This window comes from Hordeum vulgare, chromosome 7H, assembly GCF_904849725.1.
Source record: "Hordeum vulgare subsp. vulgare chromosome 7H, MorexV3_pseudomolecules_assembly, whole genome shotgun sequence".
NCBI lineage: Eukaryota > Viridiplantae > Streptophyta > Magnoliopsida > Poales > Poaceae > Hordeum > Hordeum vulgare.
The window spans coordinates 626444435-626464058 of NC_058524.1; the positions used below are offsets into that span (position 1 = coordinate 626444435).

General features: G+C 46.3%; 1 protein-coding gene across 1 annotated transcript; it reads left to right on the forward strand.

Moving 5' to 3' along the window:
• The first annotated feature begins 12313 nt into the window (after positions 1-12313).
• Positions 12314-15410, forward strand: LOC123410752 (putative mixed-linked glucan synthase 1). The gene is made up of 3 exons (XM_045103694.1): positions 12314-12583; positions 12854-13574; positions 13707-15410. The coding sequence occupies exons 1-3, from the start codon at positions 12411-12413 to the stop codon at positions 15315-15317; spliced, it is 2505 nt and encodes an 834-aa protein (XP_044959629.1). The 5' UTR covers positions 12314-12410; the 3' UTR covers positions 15318-15410.
• The last annotated feature ends 4214 nt before the right edge of the window (positions 15411-19624 follow it).

Below are 19624 nucleotides of genomic sequence, written 5' to 3' on the forward strand. Positions count from 1 at the left end.
TGTACTCTGCAAGTATTTTCTTGACTTGGTACTCTGCATATTGTATAGAACATTTCTTTTAATTTAGAGTGGTTAAGACTTGGATCCACCACCACCAATTAATGCTGAAAGGGTCTTCACGATGATTAAGCATACAAATTTGTACTCCCTCAGTTTTGTAATAACCGTCACAACTTTGTACTAACTTTAATATAAAATTATACTAAGATTAAAACATTTATATTGGAATGAAGGGAGTATTTCAGATAGGTGGATGCTTACAAGAGGAGCGTGCATGTGCATGTAGTTTAAATTTGTCACTCATATTGAACAAGGCAACCCGGTGTCTGACATCGCCATTCCCCAACCACACATTCTCTTATAATTTGGAGACTTGTCTATTAGACCTATGTTACGCTATGCAATAACAAACCTTTCTACTTTATAGTGTCAACTACAGTACAATTTAGCATTCCGATTACAAAAATCTACACTTAGTCCATACAGGAAAGAGCAAATCTCGTTTCAGTTGCAATGCAAGATGTACCAACAAGTGAGCATTTACTACCCCCTTCCTAAATATAAGTCCTTTTAAAGATTTCATTACAAACTACTACTCTCTCCATTTCAAAATAAATGACTCAAAAATGACTCAACTTTATATTAACTTTAGTACAAAGTTAAGCCACTTTTGAGTCACTTATTTTGGGACGGAGGGAGTACATACAAAGCCAAATAAGTAAATCTATACTCCAAAATGCGTTTATATGCATTCATATGTAGTTCGTAATGGGATCTTTAAAATGCCTTATATTTAGGAATCGGAGGGAGTAGATGGGAAGAGTTGGCTAGAAGTGGTAGACTTGGTCCATACAAGGAAACACACACGGGGACCGCTGTACGCCTCCTCAACCTTAGCCGCCGCCGGCCAGATCTGAATCGGATCGCTAGCTAGGGAAACCGCCCAGTCCGTCTCGACGACCCCATCCATCTGCCGCCGCGCTGCCGCCTCCTCAACCTTAGCTGCCGCCGGCTCGTTGCCTCAGGAGACTCCCCGTCCAGCCGCACCTTCCTCCAGAAACTGCCTCCCGGGTCGCTAGCGCGAGCGACTCCGGAGGCCCCAATCCTACATCGAGCGGGCGTACGATCTCCTCCCTCCCTCGGCCGCTGCCGCCGTCAGTGCCGGCGGTGGCGGCCACGCCGTCTGCCAAAGGCAGGGGCGAGGGCGGCGCGCCCCGACGGCTCCCCTTCGCGCGGTGGGGGGTTGTCCCATGTGGGGCGCAGGTGGCGGTGCGGGCAGCGGCGCATCGTCGCGGGCGCACCTCTGGGCCGTGTACCCTCGTGTGGTCAGCCGTCGCGTGGCTGCTGTGGCAGCCGGCGGCGCCAGATCTGGCCGCTGTTCTTCGGCCCTGATCTGTGGGCCTCTCTCCCGCGGATTCTTGGCGGTGCCTGCGTGGTTACCGGGGCCCTACCTGCGGGTGAAGCTGGTGGAGGAGATTCGGATTGGGGGAAACCCCTTGGTTGGCCCAGGCCGGCCGCGCCGCCGACGACGCTCAAGGGCGCCGTTTTTCTTTTTAGAGACGTCGGTATATATCTGCTCCTCTGCTCCCCTATCTTACCTCTCGGGTGAAAACCCTAACTCCGGTGGGCGGCGGCGGCGTCCTTGACGTCGTGACCTTCCTGAAGGCGTCGTCTTGAGGGCTGAATGGTGGTGGGCACTGTGTGGGTCCTAAACGGTTGCTGGTGGGGTACTGCTTCGGGGGAAACCCTAGGATTTGGTCTTTCAGATCGGACGATGGCGGTACTGCGGTGTCGTTTCTCTCTTGGGAGCATCGTTTGTGGAGCTGCGCTGACACACTGAGGCAGGAGGTGGAGCGGCTTCGTCTTGCATGAAATTTCGATGGAGCTGTCAAGTCATGCCTGGCCGACAGGTGCTACACTGAGTCATGCCTGGTTGACAGGTACTACGCACGACAGATCTCCCGGAGTCTTCGCATCTGGACGGATGAGCGCAGGGCGGTGGCGCCGTTGGGCGCCGTGGTGGCGTCGACGGATGTTTGGACTCGCAAGGATGATGCGGATCTCTTTCCTGAAGATGGGTGAGTGGTTCGATGATGATGACGGCTTGTAAAACGTGTGCGTGAGGTGTGCGTTTTAGGTGTGCTGCACCGGCTGTTGTTCCCGATACGTTATGTTGATGGATTGGCGACAACACCAGTCTTAGATATGTGGAGTGAGAGCACTCCACATTATCGAGTTTGTAGGTGTGAATGATGGCTTTGGGTGGATTGATGTGTACTCTTGTTAGACCTTTGTGAAATAATTAATAAAGATGGCTGTATGCATCGATTGATGCAGAGGTTGGGGGTTTAACCTCCTTTTCCAAAAAAAATATATCTATATCTATGTCATGCTATTCTATAGTCAACTCAAATTTAGCATTCTGATTTAAAAAATGTACCCTTACTCCATACAGGGAAAGAGCATCTCATTTCAGTTGCCTACAAACTAATGCAAGATGAGCAAGTGAACATCTACTACTCATTTCTGCAATCGGACTGCAGAGTAGATGGGAAGACTTGGCTAGAAGTGGTATTGACTAATCATCCTATCTAAGCAGCCCTCGTTGCTAGCGCCTAACCTAGTACACGATCGTTAAACATAGTTTCAAACTAAACAATGTACATCGACATAGTACCCCTACATTGTGAGCGGACATCCACAGGATGTGTCTTACGATAGAGAATTAACTGGATTATATATATATGCTTGTCGCAATTTACTAATAATCATTAAGTTAGAGAATACTTAGGTATGTCTCAGCCAGTAACACAATCCCAATTTAGAAAATTCCAATTTAAACATTATGAATAATTATAGAATAAATAAATAATGCTTTGCAAATAAATATAGTAATGATCATTAAGTCTCACAGTCCCATAATCTTTCTCTTCAAATAAATAAATAATGCTTTGCATGCACGGCTTCCCTTCACGATTAAGAGGGTGCTTGGGTACGTTTTAGTCCCATGACTAAAAATAGTGTGACTAAAACTTGCTAGCCTCACTCATGCTTGGATCCAAATACTAAAAAGACTAAAATCAAGTTAATGAGCATTGATTATCCTCCAAACCCTCCAATCCAGAACTCGCTTGTGTTAAAGAAAATGAGTTAAATGAGGAGAGAGAGGACTAATTCACATTTTAGTAGGGGTACCCTGACTAAATTTTTTTAGTCTCAAGACTAGTTTTAGCCCCTCTTTAGTCAGGGATGCTTGGAAATTTAGCCTCTTAAAGAAACTATTTTTAGTCAGACTAAAATAAGAGCATCTCCAACAGCCGCGCTTCGCGCCGCGCCCAAAAAATGTGTTTGCCGCGCGCGCTTCGGCTGGTTTAGCGCGGGGATAGGCGCTGGCTCCAGCAGCCGCGCTATAATGCAGCGAGTGCGCGCCGCTCCAGCAGCGCGCAAAAATGCAATGAACATGTCGGCGGCGGCAAGAAGAGGCTGCGCGCGAGGCCGACGGTCGGCGGAGCTCCGACGGTGGCGATGCCAACGCTCCCCGCGCTAGGGTTTTCGGCGGCGGCGGCGGGGAGGGGGGGGCTGTACAACGGGGTGAGCGGGGTGCCGGTGTGCGCGTCCATGGGTGCGGTGGCAGGGCGCCGGCGACGACGCGCGCGGTGCATAGGAGGAGGAGGAGGAGAGGAGAGACTTTCGCGCGAGAGTTCGAGTCTGCCGCGCGCGGAAGCGGGCACCCCAAATACACCGCGCGCGATTGCGTTTCGGCCAGCGCGCTGAACTGCATATGCCGCGCGCGCCCGCTGGAGCCACCCGCCGCGTTGCGCGCGTGCTAAAACGGCCGGATTTGCGGCGGGGCGCTAGTTTAGCGCGGGTGTTGGAGATGCTCTAAGTCCCTTGGATCCAAGTGTTAGGAAGTATTAGTATTAGTCTAGGAGTCCTTATTAGTCTATTAGTATTAGTCTAGGAGTCCTTATTAGTCTATATTTACTTTCCTTGCACCTCAATTCATGTGTAATATATATATGCCTCTTGGGCCTTCAATAGAGATAAATTGCTTTCCTAACATGGTATTAGAGCTTAGGTTAATTTTTTAGCACGCTCAACTCGTGCTCCAATCCTTCTCCACGCAGCTCTTGTTCTCATCCTGATGCTGCTCATCCGCCAGGATTTCTCCCGCCGGTGCTCCTCGAGGAACGCGCCTCCTCCTCGCCTGCTCCCGCAGGCTCCACTCGCAGCCTCCAGCGAACGCCAGATCTCACCGGATCGGATCGGCTGCGTGAGCTCGTCCCTGCCCAGCGCGCCCGCACCATCCAGTCTTGCGTCACCGGATCCGCCAGAAGTGGCTCTGCTCCCAGACTTGCCCGCGGCTCTGCTCCCAGACGCGGCTCTCTGCAGGGCGCCCTCCAGGTCCCGATCTGATTCCCTCCAGCTCTCTGCAGGCTGCCCTTCAGGTCCCGATCTGATTCCCTCTAGCTCTCCGCAGGCTGCCCTCCAGGTCCCGATCTGATTCCCTCCAGCCGCCCCTAGGGTCTCGATCCAACTACTGGTTACCCCAATCTCGCCGAATCCTGCAGGCTCTCTGATATCTGATTCCAAAAAAAAAGGGGAAAAATGTCTGTTGCATTCGGCTACGTTGCTGTTCCTCGTTGTCCGGTGATCTTTGATGGCACTAACTACACCGAGTTCATTGGCTTCATGCGCATTCACATTCGTGTCATCTTACATTAAATGCGCTCGTTCACTGCACACAATTCTTAACTACCCTATACATGCAAAACTAGGTGAAATTACTACCTTCGTCATAGTTTAGAAGGCACACACGTGTACCTAGGTCGTCAATTTGACTTATATAAAATTTATTGTTTAAGATAAAAATTATATCATTAAAAAAATAAAACATCTAATTTTTTTAATGATATATTTTTTGTAATATATGCTTATCATTAAGTTGATCAAATTAACAACCTAGATACACGTGCCGGACTTATAAACTGAGATTGAGTAGTAGTCTAGTCTAGATCTAATGGAACAATCATTTCTTTGGTATGTGGATCCAAGGTTATGCGCATGGAGGACTAATTCTATTTTTTCAAGTAGCAGTTTGTGATAGGAGACCTACACTGAGCTCGAGAAGATTCTTTTTTGGTTATCTTTCTACTACATCTATGACCAAGTCTCATCACACATTGGGAGCCACGAAATAGGTACCATAACACTCAAATTGTACAATTAAAACACTCGATGTACCCAATGAGTTATGTCAGTTGAATGTTTGGACTGTTTCCACGCAAGAAATAAAAATAAAAAGGTTTGGACAGTTGGTATGTTAGTCAACTGCAAGCTTTAGTGCTCCTTAAAGTCATGAGTATTTAGTTAAGTCTCACTAGCACTTTCTTAAGTGAAGGAAGGTTCGATACCCGTGGGCATAACTATTTTTCCTGACTAGAGTGCTTAATTGACATCAATTGAACTTTGGGCTGGTGGCTAGCAACGCACGCGACCTTGGCGGCATATTCTTTCATTGTACTATTTTTTTTTATGTTTTGCTATCAGGTGGGGCCCCTGACTGTACACCTGCCAGGGGCTTTTTCTTGAGAAAAATAATAATACAAGGGGATTTTAGCAAAAGAGCATGCTACAGACCTATCTTCACCAGCCACTGACAGTGGGCCCTACAAGATGTTGTCATGCCTTGTCAGCATGTCAGTCGTATACAAACAAGATTTGCATTGTATTTACACGTAAAGCCAAGTTTTTACACCAATTTAATGTACGCCGTAAGTTTTAACACTAAAATGACAAGTTTTTACACCAATTTAATGTACGCCGCAAGTTTTAACACTAAAATGACTGTTTGCATCGAGTTCTAATTAATACCACCATTGTAATTGTTTCTTAAACATAGCTTTATACTAAACAACGTACATGGTACCCCTACAATCAACATTGTGAGCGAACACCCATAGGATGTGTCTTACGATAGAGAATTGACTGGATTATATATGCTCGTCGCAGTTTACTAATGAACATTAAGTTAGAGAATATGTGGATATGTCTCAGCCAGTATTAATCCTATAACCCCAAATTTGAAAATTCCAATTTGAACATATGAATAATGATAAAATAAATAAACAATGCTTTGCAAATAAATAATAATAATTAATCCCCATAATCCCACAATCTCTCTCTCTTCAAATAAATAAATAATGATTTGCATGCACGGCTTTCCATGTAGATCTAACGGAGCCTTCCTTTCTTTGGTATGTGGATCCAAGGTTATGTGCAGGGAGGACTAGTTCTATTTTACCAAGTTGCAGTTTTTGATAGGAGACCAACACTGAGCTTGAGATGATTCTTTTTTGGTCATCTTTCCACATCCATGACCAAGTCTCATCACACATTGGGAGCCGTGAAATAGGTACTATATATAACACTCAAATGAGTTATATTAGTTGAAGTTTGGACTGTTTCCACACAAAAAATAATTAAAAAAAAAGGTTTGGACTGTTGGGATGTTCGTCAACTGCAAGCTCCAGTGCTTCATGCATCACCTCAAAGTCATCAGTATTTAGTTAAGTCTCACTTGCACTTTGTGAAGTGAAGGAAGCTTCCTCAATGCTGATGCAACAAAGTCATCATCTTTCAAGGCCGAGACATGCATGGACTTTAATTCGAAGCGAAGGGATTCCAGTCTCGGCATACTCTACTCCCCAGGTTTCCGTGTAGACGTGCCGAAGTGAGTACCCCAATCTGGTGAATGCACCAAAACCTTGAAAGTGATTGTTAGTACTCCCTCAATCCAGGTCTTTTAGGCCGGTGGGCAACCCTGATGTATCTATTTTTACTAGGCTGATGGCTAAAATGTATTACCAACACTAAAATCAAGCACCACACCATGGACACCACAAGCAATTACCTTCGCGCAATGTGCCTCTACAGGCATGACCATGTGTTTATGAGTTCCTCCTATAACTCCATGGCGGCGAGGAACGGCCTGGGAGGAGGAACCGGAGTTTGCGGAGGGGTGGCAATGGTGGCGGAGGGTGCGGGGAACGGGGAAAGGGCGCGCGGAAATGTCCCTCCCGCCAAATCTCGCGCCGGATAGGGGTTGAGCTTGGGTCGGCCCCCCAGCCCGTAAAGATGGAGGTTGGGGGGCGAAGATTTGCCGCGCCCCGCAAAAAATAATGTGGGTCGGCGCGGGAAGCGGGGTCTGCTCGTGCGGATTTTTCGATCCCGACCCGCAACTTGGCGGTTATTTTACGGGTCGGGACGGGATGCGGGGTCTGCTAGAGTTGCTCTAATTTTCAGCCCGGCCAAGCAGATCCTTAAAAACAGGGACATGCCAAACGTGAAGTGCAAAGATAGCAGAAGCTAGACTTGAGAGAATAGATCACCCCCTATGGTAGCAGTGCGGCACTTGATATCCATCTCCTATGTGTGCGTGGCGGCGCTTTGAGTCAAAGAAGCCGCGTGGCGGCGCTTTGAGTCAAAGAAGCCGCGTGTCGGAGGATGGCCGGACCGCCGGAGATAGCCATGTCACTGCCTGCTACGTAACCATGCCGACTCGCCGAGAGGCGATACAATATGATGGCGCGATTCAAGTTACAGAGAAGATAAGTTATGCCTTGGATCTCAGTTTATGTGCTAGTGTAAGCCGTGTGAGATTTAACTAGAATACTTTATTAAAATTTATATATGACCATCAAAATTTCCTCTGCATTGTTGCAACTCGGCCATTAATAATCAATTCATTTTTTGATGGGATTAATAATCAACCGTTAGATGATGTTTATGGATGATGTTATCGGGGTTATAGTTTTTGTATTTGTAGACTACGCTGGTAGTTGTTCCGGAGGAAAATAATAATATAAATTTGGAAAACAAGGATTTTACATAATATGATATTTATATTAATGTCGATAATAAAAATGTGAGTGATTACCGGCTAAAATACCATGATTATCAGTGAATAAACTATTATGTCTAGTATCTTTATCATTAAGATTATCAGTGAATAAACTATTATGGCCCAGTTCTTTTCACCCTGGATTCTAGAGAATCAGGATTATGGAAAATTCTCCCAGAATCTGCTTCTCCCAGAATCTGTGGTCGAGTTCTTTTCAGAGATTGTAGTTTGAGATTCTGGAAAGTCTTGTCTGTTGAAATGTCTGTACTGCCCTTAGATAGAAGTTGTTTGCTGAATTGTTAACACTCTGTTGTTTCTAACAGTGACGAAAGTGTATTTTACGAATGGCATAAAAATTGCTAAATATTACAATGGGTGTAAAGTTTTGTTCATGACGGCAAGTGCATAAACTAAAAAAAGACAATACTCTCAAGGTACAAGACTAGCAACAATCGCCTCACGTGTTGCGTTCATGGTACCATCATCTTCTGGTGGTAGAGCGTTGGCACCTGTAAACGGCAATACAGGTTGCACGTATGCATCATTGTCAAACTTGTCGAAATGCTCATCACGTAACTTGCTATCACGGATCCAATTGTGGAGACACATGCATGCAGTGACAATCATTTTTTGGGTCTCCGGTTTGTACCGAGGTATGCCTTCGAGAATTCGCCATTTCATCTTCAGAACACCAAATGTTCTTTCGATGACATTTCGCAAAGAAGAATGTCGATGGTTGAATGTCTCATATCTCCCAACTGGTTGGTGTTGTTGGAAATCTGATACATGGTATCGTTGCCCTTTGTATGGTGCTAGATAACCAACCTCGTGAAATTTTTTGTTAATGACTGAACGACTATGTGCAAACCGATCCGCGACATTATCAGTGGTTTGACATGTACCGACAGTCCATAAAAATTGTGCCAATGCCTCTTTTGATGATATGTTGGAAGTTGGCTCAAGCCCATAGCTCTGAACTAGCAGATCATGCAATGTGCGAAACACTGACCTCCTCATTCTAAACATCGCATAGAAAGTTTTTGCATCTTTCTCCTTCTCTTCTACCCATTGGAGGCCTGTAAAAAGATGTAACTTTCTTGGTGCATACGGTAGTGTCATACTTGACGGCGCTACATCCATAGCAAATGCAACCATTGCCGCCTCAAATTCTTTATCATCTTGTTTCTTTTTGGCAATCTTTTTGGAAATATCCATCTGCCAGAACAACATGCACAAAATATAATATTAGATACAACACAATTCATATCAGGTTCACAACAGTGCCAATAAATAGCTTAAATCACAATAGTACATGTTGAAAGCAAATAGCATTACAAGCAAATAGTCTGCTTCATGAGTCGTGAAAGGAAATAACGGTAAATACAATTCAAACATGTTCTACTTGTTGTTAAGCTGCCACATCCTCTTTATCCATCCAAGCCTCGCAATAGGTTCATGAGCCGTGAAAGAGGAGAAAACATCGCGATATTTCTTTTCCATGAAAAGAAAGGTAGCATAGAAATGCTCATCACTTCCTGGTTTTGCACCATCCGCTTCCACCATGGCCATCATGTGTTGAATCTCTTGTCTTGTTTGATCCACACTCTCCTCTGGCTCCCTCTTCTCCCTTGCCCTCTCCTCTGCCTCCCTCTTATCCCTTGCACTCTCCTCTGCATCCCTCTTGTCTCTTGCACTAAAGAGATCCACCATGCGTACAAAAGCCTCATTTTTAGCATTCTCACCTGCCCACTTATCATTCATCTTTGGACTTGGCGAGTAAGGAGACGCCCTCTTCTTCCCACTCTTTCCTCGATTTTGAATAGGGGTAACTTGGCAATCCTGACTTTCACACCCTGAGTCATCCTCCAAAATAATTCGGGAGGGATCACCTTGATAAGAGGGAGTTGGCACCCTCGCATGCTCATTTGTGACACAACAATTATCAAAAACCTCTGACATTTTTTCCTCCTCCGCTAGTGGAGCATACCGGAACTTGGCAGCTTCTGGATGTGCTTGTAATCATAAGCCACCACATGTTAATATCAAAGTGAAGCAACATGACTCATTATTTAAAAATGACATGACAAAAACAATACCTTTATCTCCAATGCCCACCACTCATTTGTAGCAGCAATAGTCTTCGTATGCTCATCTCTTCCTAGGCCAGATGCTTGCTGGATCAATGTCTTCCATGTATTGTAGTCGCTCCTACACACACTCCACCTATTTTTGATTTGCCGGGTTGAATAGTTTCTTCCGGAGCGTTCATTGAACTTTTTATGCAAATTAGCTTGTCCTATGTCCGACAAAAAGCTGCCGCTGCGATTATTTCCTCGAACCTCCTCTACGCAAGCAGTCATATAAATTGTATGAGCAGCACTATCCCAATTTGCTTTGGGCTCTTTAACTTTCTCCATCTACCATTATTATTCAACATTACCACATTAGCATTGACAGCAGGAAACATTGACAGCACTATCTAGCACTATCTAGCAATACATTGACAGCATTGACAGCACTATCCCAAATTGTATAAGCAGCAAATTCATCCATCCATCTAACAAATAAGCAGCAAATTCATCCATCCATCTAACAAATAAGCAGCAAATCCATCCATCCATCCATCTAACAAATAAGCAGCAAATCCATCCATCCATCTAACAAATAAGCAGCAATATATGTCTGTTTATTTACAGGGAAGAAGAACGAAGCTCACAGCGGGGTGGGGCAGACTGCAGCGTGGGCGGGGCGGGGCCTGGCCGGCCGGAGGCGGGGCGGGGCGGGGCGGGGCCGGCCGGCGGCGGGGCAGGGCGGCCGGCAGCAGGGCGGGGCGGGGCCGGCCGGAGGAGCGGGGCGGACGCCGGCCTGACGAGCGGGGCGACGGGGCCTGCCGGCGGCGGGGCAGGGCGGGGCCGGCCGGCGGCTGGGCGGGGCGGGGCCGGCCTGACGAGCGGGGCGACGGGGCCTGCGGGCGGCGGGGCGACGGGGCCTGCGGGCGGCGGGGCGACGGGGCCTGCCGGCGGCGGGGCGGGGGCGGCCTGAGGAGCGCGCGCAGATGCGGCCTGAGGATTGCTCGGTGCAGAGGCGAGGTGTGCAGATGCGGGGCGTTTTGGTTGACTGCTCGGTGGCATTTTGCCTGTAATTACGTGGTACAATAGGGGTATGGTATTAATCCGAAAGGTTTTCTTTTGTGGGATTTGGTAGAATCTTGAGATTGTGGGAGAAACCAGGTTTTTCTCAGATTTTGAATTGCACTGAGATTCTGCAGAATCTGATTCAGATTTTGGTAGTTCATTCGAGTTCTTTTGGCTCGGGATTTTCGGGACTGAGATTCTATAGAATCTGCTCAAAAGAACTGGGCCTATGTCTAGTTTCGCTCCGGGCCTCCGAATTCTCAGGACCGGCCCTGCTCCTATTATCATTCTCTATGCTAACCATGTGCTCTAAACGATTAAACCTTGGGCTGCCCACTTCCAAATCAAAGTTTCTTTCTTGATTAGATAGTTCCCTAGAAAATTGTGTAGATGCAATACATATATCCTCAGATGGACTCCTTATATTATTGATAATGATCAAATACTAGCCATATCACCAATACAAACTTAAGAGTTTGGCTTTAGTAAATTAATATGCTGTTTCTATGGAAGATAAGCGCCCAAGCAACTCGATAAGGAATATACTCTCTCTGTCCCCCAACCCAAAATCTATCTCGAGTACCTATAAATCAACAAGAAAACACAAGGGTCATGAATAGACAATGTATAGAGAATTAGGAGGGAATTTTACGTTTTTATCACAAAGTTGTGACATTGTGACAGCTTTTATAAAATTATTTTGTGGCACTACGAAAACTTCTACCCTATCTATCATAACTTACAGGCTAACATGACCATTGATTGGGCACACAGCTCTACCGGTCACGTACTCATTAGGGACATATACGAAAATAAAGTTGGATATATACTACGAAATTCTATACAAGACCTCTCGTAGTGGGTAGTATCATCCATACCTCCGCAACTTGTAGAAATCTAGCTGTACCTTTGACTATTTTCAGTTGTCTCAGGAATAGCAAATGCGTAGAAATATACAACCCCTTCGTCCCGAATTATTTGCCGTAAAAATGGATAAAAATTGATGTATCTAGAACTAAAAATGCATCTAGATATATTTATTTTTTATAACAAGTAATTTGGAACCGAGAGAGCACTTAATTATCTCGCTGTTGAGTTTTGGCCGGTTGTATTTGATCGGGCAGAACTGTGAATGTGATCCTTCCCGCGGTGTCCTGGATCCAGAGGCAGTATTTGACCATGTCGGCGGAAGTCGTGGCCGATGGTTTAGTACGGGTACGACGACGACGACAACTAGCGCTATATAAACCCCCACAGGGCGGGCAAGCATCTCGTCGACACGAACAAGCTAGCTAGGGAGCTAGATCAAGATCAGCATCAGCTGTCTAGCTAGGTTCTCGTACCTACATAGTATAGCCACGGTTTACAGTACGATGGCCCTGCGAGTGGAAGCCGACGCCGACCCCAAGGGCAGGCGCGCCACGGACACCGACGCCGACGACGTGTGGGTGGCGGCGGAGGAGGGAGACATGTCTGGAGCCAGCGCCGGCCGGCCGCTGCTGTTCCGGACCATGAAGGTCAAGGGAAGCATCCTGCATCCTTACAGGTCAGTTTGCATGCTGTTTTTATTTGCTTCTATGAGTACTAAGATATTCTAGTTTTTTCTGAATCGGACGTATATAGTCGACACATTGTACTGTATTTATTCATACATTCCGGTCCGTATATGAGCTCTTCTTATTAAAATACCCAAAACATCTTATATAATTCCAAACGGAGGGAGTAGTATATTAGTAGTACGTACTACAACGGTACAACTCAGTCCTACACTTTTGAATTTGAATACTTACTATCGGTCTTTTTACAACAACAACAGGTTCTTGATTCTGGTGCGTTTGGTCGCCATCGTCGCCTTCTTCGCGTGGCGCGTAGAGCACAGGAACCACGATGGCATGTGGCTCTGGGCCACATCCATGGTGGCGGACGCCTGGTTCGGTTTCTCATGGCTCCTCAACCAGCTCCCCAAGCTCAACCCCACCAAACGAGTGCCGGACCTTGCCGCCCTGGCGGACCGGCACGACGATGCCATCCTTCCTGGTATCGACGTCTTCGTCACCACTGTCGACCCCGTGGATGAACCCGTCTTGTACACCGTGAACACCATCCTCTCTATCCTTGCCGCCGATTACCCCGTCGACAAGTATGCCTGCTACCTCTCCGACGATGGTGGCACATTGGTGCACTATGAGGCAATGCTACAGGTTGCCAGTTTTGCCGCTTTGTGGGTCCCGTTTTGCCGGAAGCATTGCATCGAGCCAAGGTCCCCGGAGAACTATTTTGGGATGAAAACCAGGCCATACGTCGGTGGTATGGCAGGAGAGTTCATGAGTGATCACAGGCGTGTGCGCAGAGAATATGGCGAGTTCAAGGTGAGAATAGAGTCCCTTTCTACGACCATCCGCCGACGATCTGATGCCTACAACAAAGGAGATGATGGTGTGCACGCCACTTGGATGGCTGATGGGACACCATGGCCGGGCACATGGATTGAGCAAGCTGACAACCATGGAAGAGGACAACATGCTGGAATTGTTGAGGTAAAAGTTTTTCTGTTTGTTCATTTAGGTCAAAGTTATAAGTTGTTTATATTGGGATGGATATCAGCTAGCAATTTTCTCAAATTCATTTGATAAACCAATTTTTTAAAATTACTACGTTTCTTTTGACAGGTCATGCTAGACCATCCAAGTTGTAAACCGCAGCTTGGATTCTCGGCGAGCACCGACAATCCAATTGACTTGAGCAACGTTGACACAAGACTCCCCATGCTCGTCTACATTTCCCGGGAGAAGCGCTCCGGTTATGACAACCAAAAGAAGGCAGGCGCCATGAACGCGATGCTCCGCGTCTCCGCGTTACTCTCCAATGCGCCCTTCGTCATCAACTTTGACTGCGACCACTACATCAACAACTCGCGAGCTCTCCGCGCCCCTATGTGCTTCATGCTCGACCCTCGCGACGGTCAGAACACGGCCTTCGTCCAGTTCCCGCAACGCTTCGATGATGTCGATCCGACAGATCGCTACTCCAACCACAACCGTGTCTTCTTCGATGGCACCATGCTTTCGCTCAACGGTCTCCAAGGGCCCACCTACCTCGGCACCGGCACCATGTTCCGTCGTGTCGCCCTCTATGGCATGGAGCCACCACGCTATAGAGCGGAGGACATCAAGCTGGTAGGTAAGGCCGTTGAGTTGGGTAACTCGACGCCATTCCTGAACTCAATACCGGATGGCGCAATCCAAGAGCGATCAATCACCCCTGTGTTGGTCGACGACGAGCTCAACAATGACCTGGCCACCCTGATGGCATGTGGTTACGAGGACGGGAGCTCATGGGGGAGAGACGTCGGGTGGGTGTACAACATCGCGACGGAGGACGTGGTGACCGGATTCCGCATCCACCGACAGGGGTGGCGTTCCATGTATTGCTCCATGGAGCCGGCCGCGTTCCGCGGAACGGCTCCGATCAACCTCACCGAGCGCCTCTACCAGGTGCTCCGGTGGTCGGGCGGCTCCCTCGAGGCCTTCTTCTCCCACAGCAACGCTCTCATCGCCAGCCGTCGGCTCCACCTTCTGCAGCGCATCGCTTACCTCAACATGTCCATCTACCCGATCGCCACCATGTTCATCCTGGCATACAGCTTCTTCCCGGTGATGTGGCTCTTCTCCGAGCAGTCGTACTACATCCAGAGACCGTTCGGCACCTTCATCATGTACCTCGTCGCTGTCATAGCGATGATGCACGTGATCGGCATGTTCGAGGTGAAATGGTCGGGGATCACGCTGCTGGACTGGTGGCGCAACGAGCAGTTCTACATGATCGCGGCCACGGGCGTGTACCCGACGGCGGTGTTGTACATGGCGCTGAAGCTCGTGAGGGGGAAGGGGATACACTTCAGGCTCACGTCCAAGCAGACGGAGGCCTGCTCCGGCGAGAAGTTCGCCGACCTGTACGCCGTGCGGTGGGTGCCGTTGCTGATCCCGACCGTGGCGGTGCTCGTCGTGAACGTCGCGGCCGTCGGGGCGGCGATAGGCAAGGCAGCGACATGGGGGTTCTTCACGGACCAGGCGTGGCACGCGGTGCTCGGGATGGTGTTCAACGTGGGTACCCTGGTGCTCCTCTACCCGTTTGCACTCGGCATCATGGGGCAATGGGGGAAGAGACCAGGCATCCTGTTGGTCATGTTGGTCATGGCCATTGCCACCGTCGGGCTCTTGTATGTCGCACTCCAGCAGGATGGTCACAGCATGTCGTTCCTGACCAGGCCATCTGGATAGACACGTACGTAGTACTAGCCATCTTTTATTTTGTTCGTATTGTAATTGTAGTGCAAGAATTTCAGTATTTGAGCAGGAATGCGTTTTAATGCTCGGAGCCGGTTCTTTCTTGGAAGCAATAAATCACAATCGTATTTCAATGTTTGCAAAAAATATGGAAAAAATAGTCCACATTGTCATAGTATGATTTACATATTGCATGTGTGTAAATTTCCATGATGAACTATGTATGTTAAAAAGTGAGCTGCAAAAACAAAATCACCGACTTTGCCTTTTTTTATGTAGCTCCCACGTTCATATATTTCATCATGAAATTTTACACACGTGTATTATAGATTGATATGAACGTTTGAGCAAATGATAGGAAAACTAAGTGAGTAAAAACTAGGGGATAAAAAGGAGAAATAAAAAGGACCAACATCACACCGTTGTTTCAACCCCCCGCACACAGCTAGGGTGACCAAGGGTTACAGGCGTACACAACAGCCCGGTTGGAAATCATGTAGCGACTGGCAGAGATCAACCAACTATGCATCGTCGGCGAAGCATTGTCCAACACCTGGCTGTTTAAGCCACCAAATAGTTCCTAAGCCAAGCGGTGTAGTACTTCCTTCGTTCTAAAATAAGTGTCTCAACAATATACTAGCTTTAGGCCGTGTTTGGTTTTAATAAGTCAGGTGACTTAAAACCAGTGACTTATAAGTCACGCCTGTTTGGTTGTCATCTGACTTATAAGTCACCTTTTCATGTAAAAGTGGGTGACTTATAAGTTTTAAGTTGTGGTGGAGCAACTTATGACTTATAAGTTGGGATGACTTATAAGTTAGGTCTGTTTGGCAAAATAAGTCATTTTTTTGCACTTTTCAACTTATAAGTTGGTGACTTATTTGGAACCAAACATGACCTTAGTACAAAGTTGTACTAAGCTTTAGAAACTTACTTTAAGACAAGAAGAATATTAAACAGCGACCGAACTGATGTGGTTTGTTTGTTTCCCGTTCAGAGCCCACCACCCGACACATTGGCGCGTGCATCTTGAAAAGATGCATATTACTCAACAGAAACCAATACTTTATTGTCTAAAAGTCACCTATATTCTTTTTGATAATGAAGGCATATGCCTTGGTGAGTAGATCTCTCTTAAGTTTCAGATGTGGATGGATTGTTTTTCTTTAGATGTATAGTTCAATTTCGGGGCAATTTTTCTTTCGGTTGTTGCTAACACACGTGGATTGTTCCAGCATCAAGGGCAATGGAGAAATGTAACAACATGAGCTGATGAGAGTATGCTTAATTTTAGATGTTGAAACCGAATCAATAACTTACCACACTACTGGTGAAGTTATATATCATTTGGGCCCAAAAATTAAGGTCACACGCACTGCTACTATCGCCAAGTCCAGTTTCACCATACTTGAATAAAATTATTAGGTACAAAAAAAAAGAGAGGAATGTTTGTCATTGGCATGTAAACATAACTTAAACTGAACAAGGACACATACTGAATGGCCTCAAAAAGGCAAAAATATTAGGAATATGAGCCTTAGAAGAGACTTAGAGTAGTAAACATGGAACAATATTTGGAAAATAAAAAAGAGTAATAAAAAAGGTAAAATATTCGGAAAAGAAAAAACTTAATTAATTTTATTTATTTATTTTATACTTTTACATGTGCACATGTTTCGCAACCTGTAAAATATTAGAATATGAGCCTTAGAGTAGGAAAAATGAAAAAAATACCAGGAAGCCAAAAATAAAAAGGAGTGATAAAAAAAGGCACAATATTTGGAAAAGGAAAATAACTTAGTTTAAAAAATTAGACTTTGCATGTTGCACATGTTGCACAACCTTATAAATATTAGAATAGGAGCCTTAGAAGTAGGAAAACGGGAAAATGCTATGTAACCAAAAATAAAAAATAGCAATAAAAGAAAAATCAAAACAATAGGCAAAGGTAAATACTTAGTTTAAAAAAAGTATACTACATTGCATGTGCACGTGTTGCACAATCTACAAAATATTAGAAATATGAGCTTAGAGTAATAAAAAGGAAAAAACCATGAAAAAGAAAAATAACAAATAATAAAAGAAAAATTCAAAACATCCTTATAAATATTAGAATATGAGCCTTAGAAGTAGGAAAATACTATGTAACCAAATATAAAAAAAGAGTAATAAAAGAAAAGGCAAAATATTAGGAGAAGGTAAAGACTTAGTTAAAAAAAATTACGTGCACCTGTGGCACAACGTAGAAAATATTAAAATATGAGCTTAGAGTAATAAAAAAGGAAAAAATCAAAAATAAAAAATCAAAACATTATGGAAATTATAAAAAAGACTGACATCACGCCGTACTTGTAACCCCCCACACCTCCGAGGGAGAGACCTAGGGTCACATGCCGCCAGGACGGGCCCGGCCACAAATGCGTAGCGATTGCTTTTGCCTTACAAGTACGGGCAATCAGTTTTAAAGTATTTTTTTGTAATGCTAACCGCAACAGGAGACGGCTAGCTAGTTACATTGAAAAAAAATGCCCGGAGTACATATTGTTCAGTAAATAGGCAATTTTCCGAGTAGATTAATCCACAAAATAATAACTAGCATGGCATTGACTAGACTAATGACATACTGATCTTGAGTTAACCTAGCACATACTACGCATATAGTGGATACATCTATGCAAACAAGTAGTACTGCTAGAATAAATACGAACAAGAGAATAAACGAGTCATACCCTCCAATCGGCCAGTTGGCCGTAGCAGCAGCAGCGGCGGCAGAGGCAGTATCCTCTGCCGTCTTCTTCTCGGCTTCCTCGCGGAGACGATCAGCTTCGCTTGGTGAAGACATGGCGATGACGAGGGCGACGCGGACGTAGACGAAGCAGACGGACGGAGGCGAGCAGTCGCGTGATCGCTCCCCAAAAACCTAATCGCCCCTCTCCCGTACAGGAACCGGAGAAGCGAGGTTTCGGAGGCCTGCTCTCCCGTCGACCGTGTACGCGGTAAACGGGACGGAGTCGCCGGCGGCAGCAGCAGTTCAAGGAACGAAGGCGTGAGGCAGATGTGATCTGTTTTTCGTGACGGCTAGGGTAGGCGATCGCACGCTTATAAAGGCGGCTCGGGTGGAGAGACGTGGGCCAAGCCCACGTCCGAGTCGGTAACGACACATCTGCTTTTCGTGACGGCTAGGTAGCGCGTAGGTATGAGCTCGGCTCGGCTCATTCCCGCAACCCGCGGCGCGGCGCGTCGTGACGAGGCGAGGCGTGGCGTGGCGAGGCGGGCGGCGGAGGAGGAGTGCGCGAGGGCACCTTCTCTTCTCACTCTCCAATAGCATGTGGAAGAGAGACCCTTATAAAGGGGTCCAAACTCTCCTCCACTAGCGGGGTGGGACTAAACTCCCACCACCTTGCCATGCCACCACCTACATGGGCCCTTGTAGATTTTCTGAAATTCTCTAGTGGGCCTAAGGCCCACCTCCAAATTTCAACAATCCCCCACCAGATCTCAAGGGCACATCGTGTTCCCTCGTTCCAATCACTGTTTTAATATACCAGCATTTCAGTGAAGACCTATTAAGGTTGAGCTTCACCTAGAACAAGTAGCTACACTCCTTTACAACTGAACAATGGACTATGCCTTGAATTGTCAGCTTGGCGTAAAAGAGCTTCACCACAAGTCTTACTAGTACTAGACTGCCGAAGGTGACCCCTCGGGTGGAGCATATTAGTGACACTCCTGGCCTATTCATGAGTTTACTAGAGATCACCCAAACCTCATAGACTGTGACCAGCAGTCAAGCTCATATAGGTGTGTTCCTCCAAAGATCGCTCTGTAGGACAGCATCTCGCTTACATATGAGCTTTAGAACACATTAAGACAGTAGTCATCCTACCATACAGTATCCGAGAGTATTGCATCTCCAACGGAGTGGGTTAGTAAAGTTACTCTCCTCAGTTCACCACTGGCTTGTTTTCCCAGGTCCTACTTCACGGGATCTCCGATCATATAGGTTGGGTTACTACCATGGCAACTCATGTGGGTCTCATACCCATCTCCCTCGATGCACTATCTATCACAACACGTGATAGCCCTTTAGTAAAGGGATCTGCCAGATTCTTAGCCGTTTGGATATAATCCAACGCTATCACTCCGGAGTTTCTCAAACGTTTGACAGCCTTCAATCTCATTCTTATATGTTTGTTGGACTTCATATTGTCCTTTGAACTCTTCACTTTAACAATAACCGTCTGATTATCGCAGTTCATAAGGATAGCCGGAACCGGCTTCTCAACCACAGGTAAGTCCAT

What these genes read in the sequence shown, in the direction of transcription:
- LOC123410752 (XM_045103694.1), top strand. Translation starts at nt 12,411, where the DNA reads ATGGCCCTGCGAGTGGAAGCCGACGCCGACCCCAAGGGCAGGCGCGCC. An exon ending in AGCATCCTGCATCCTTACAG is followed by an intron (nt 12,584 to 12,853) that starts GTCAGTTTGCAT and finishes CAACAACAACAG; the next exon opens with GTTCTTGATTCTGGTGCGTT. An exon ending in AACATGCTGGAATTGTTGAG is followed by an intron (nt 13,575 to 13,706) that starts GTAAAAGTTTTT and finishes TTCTTTTGACAG; the next exon opens with GTCATGCTAGACCATCCAAG.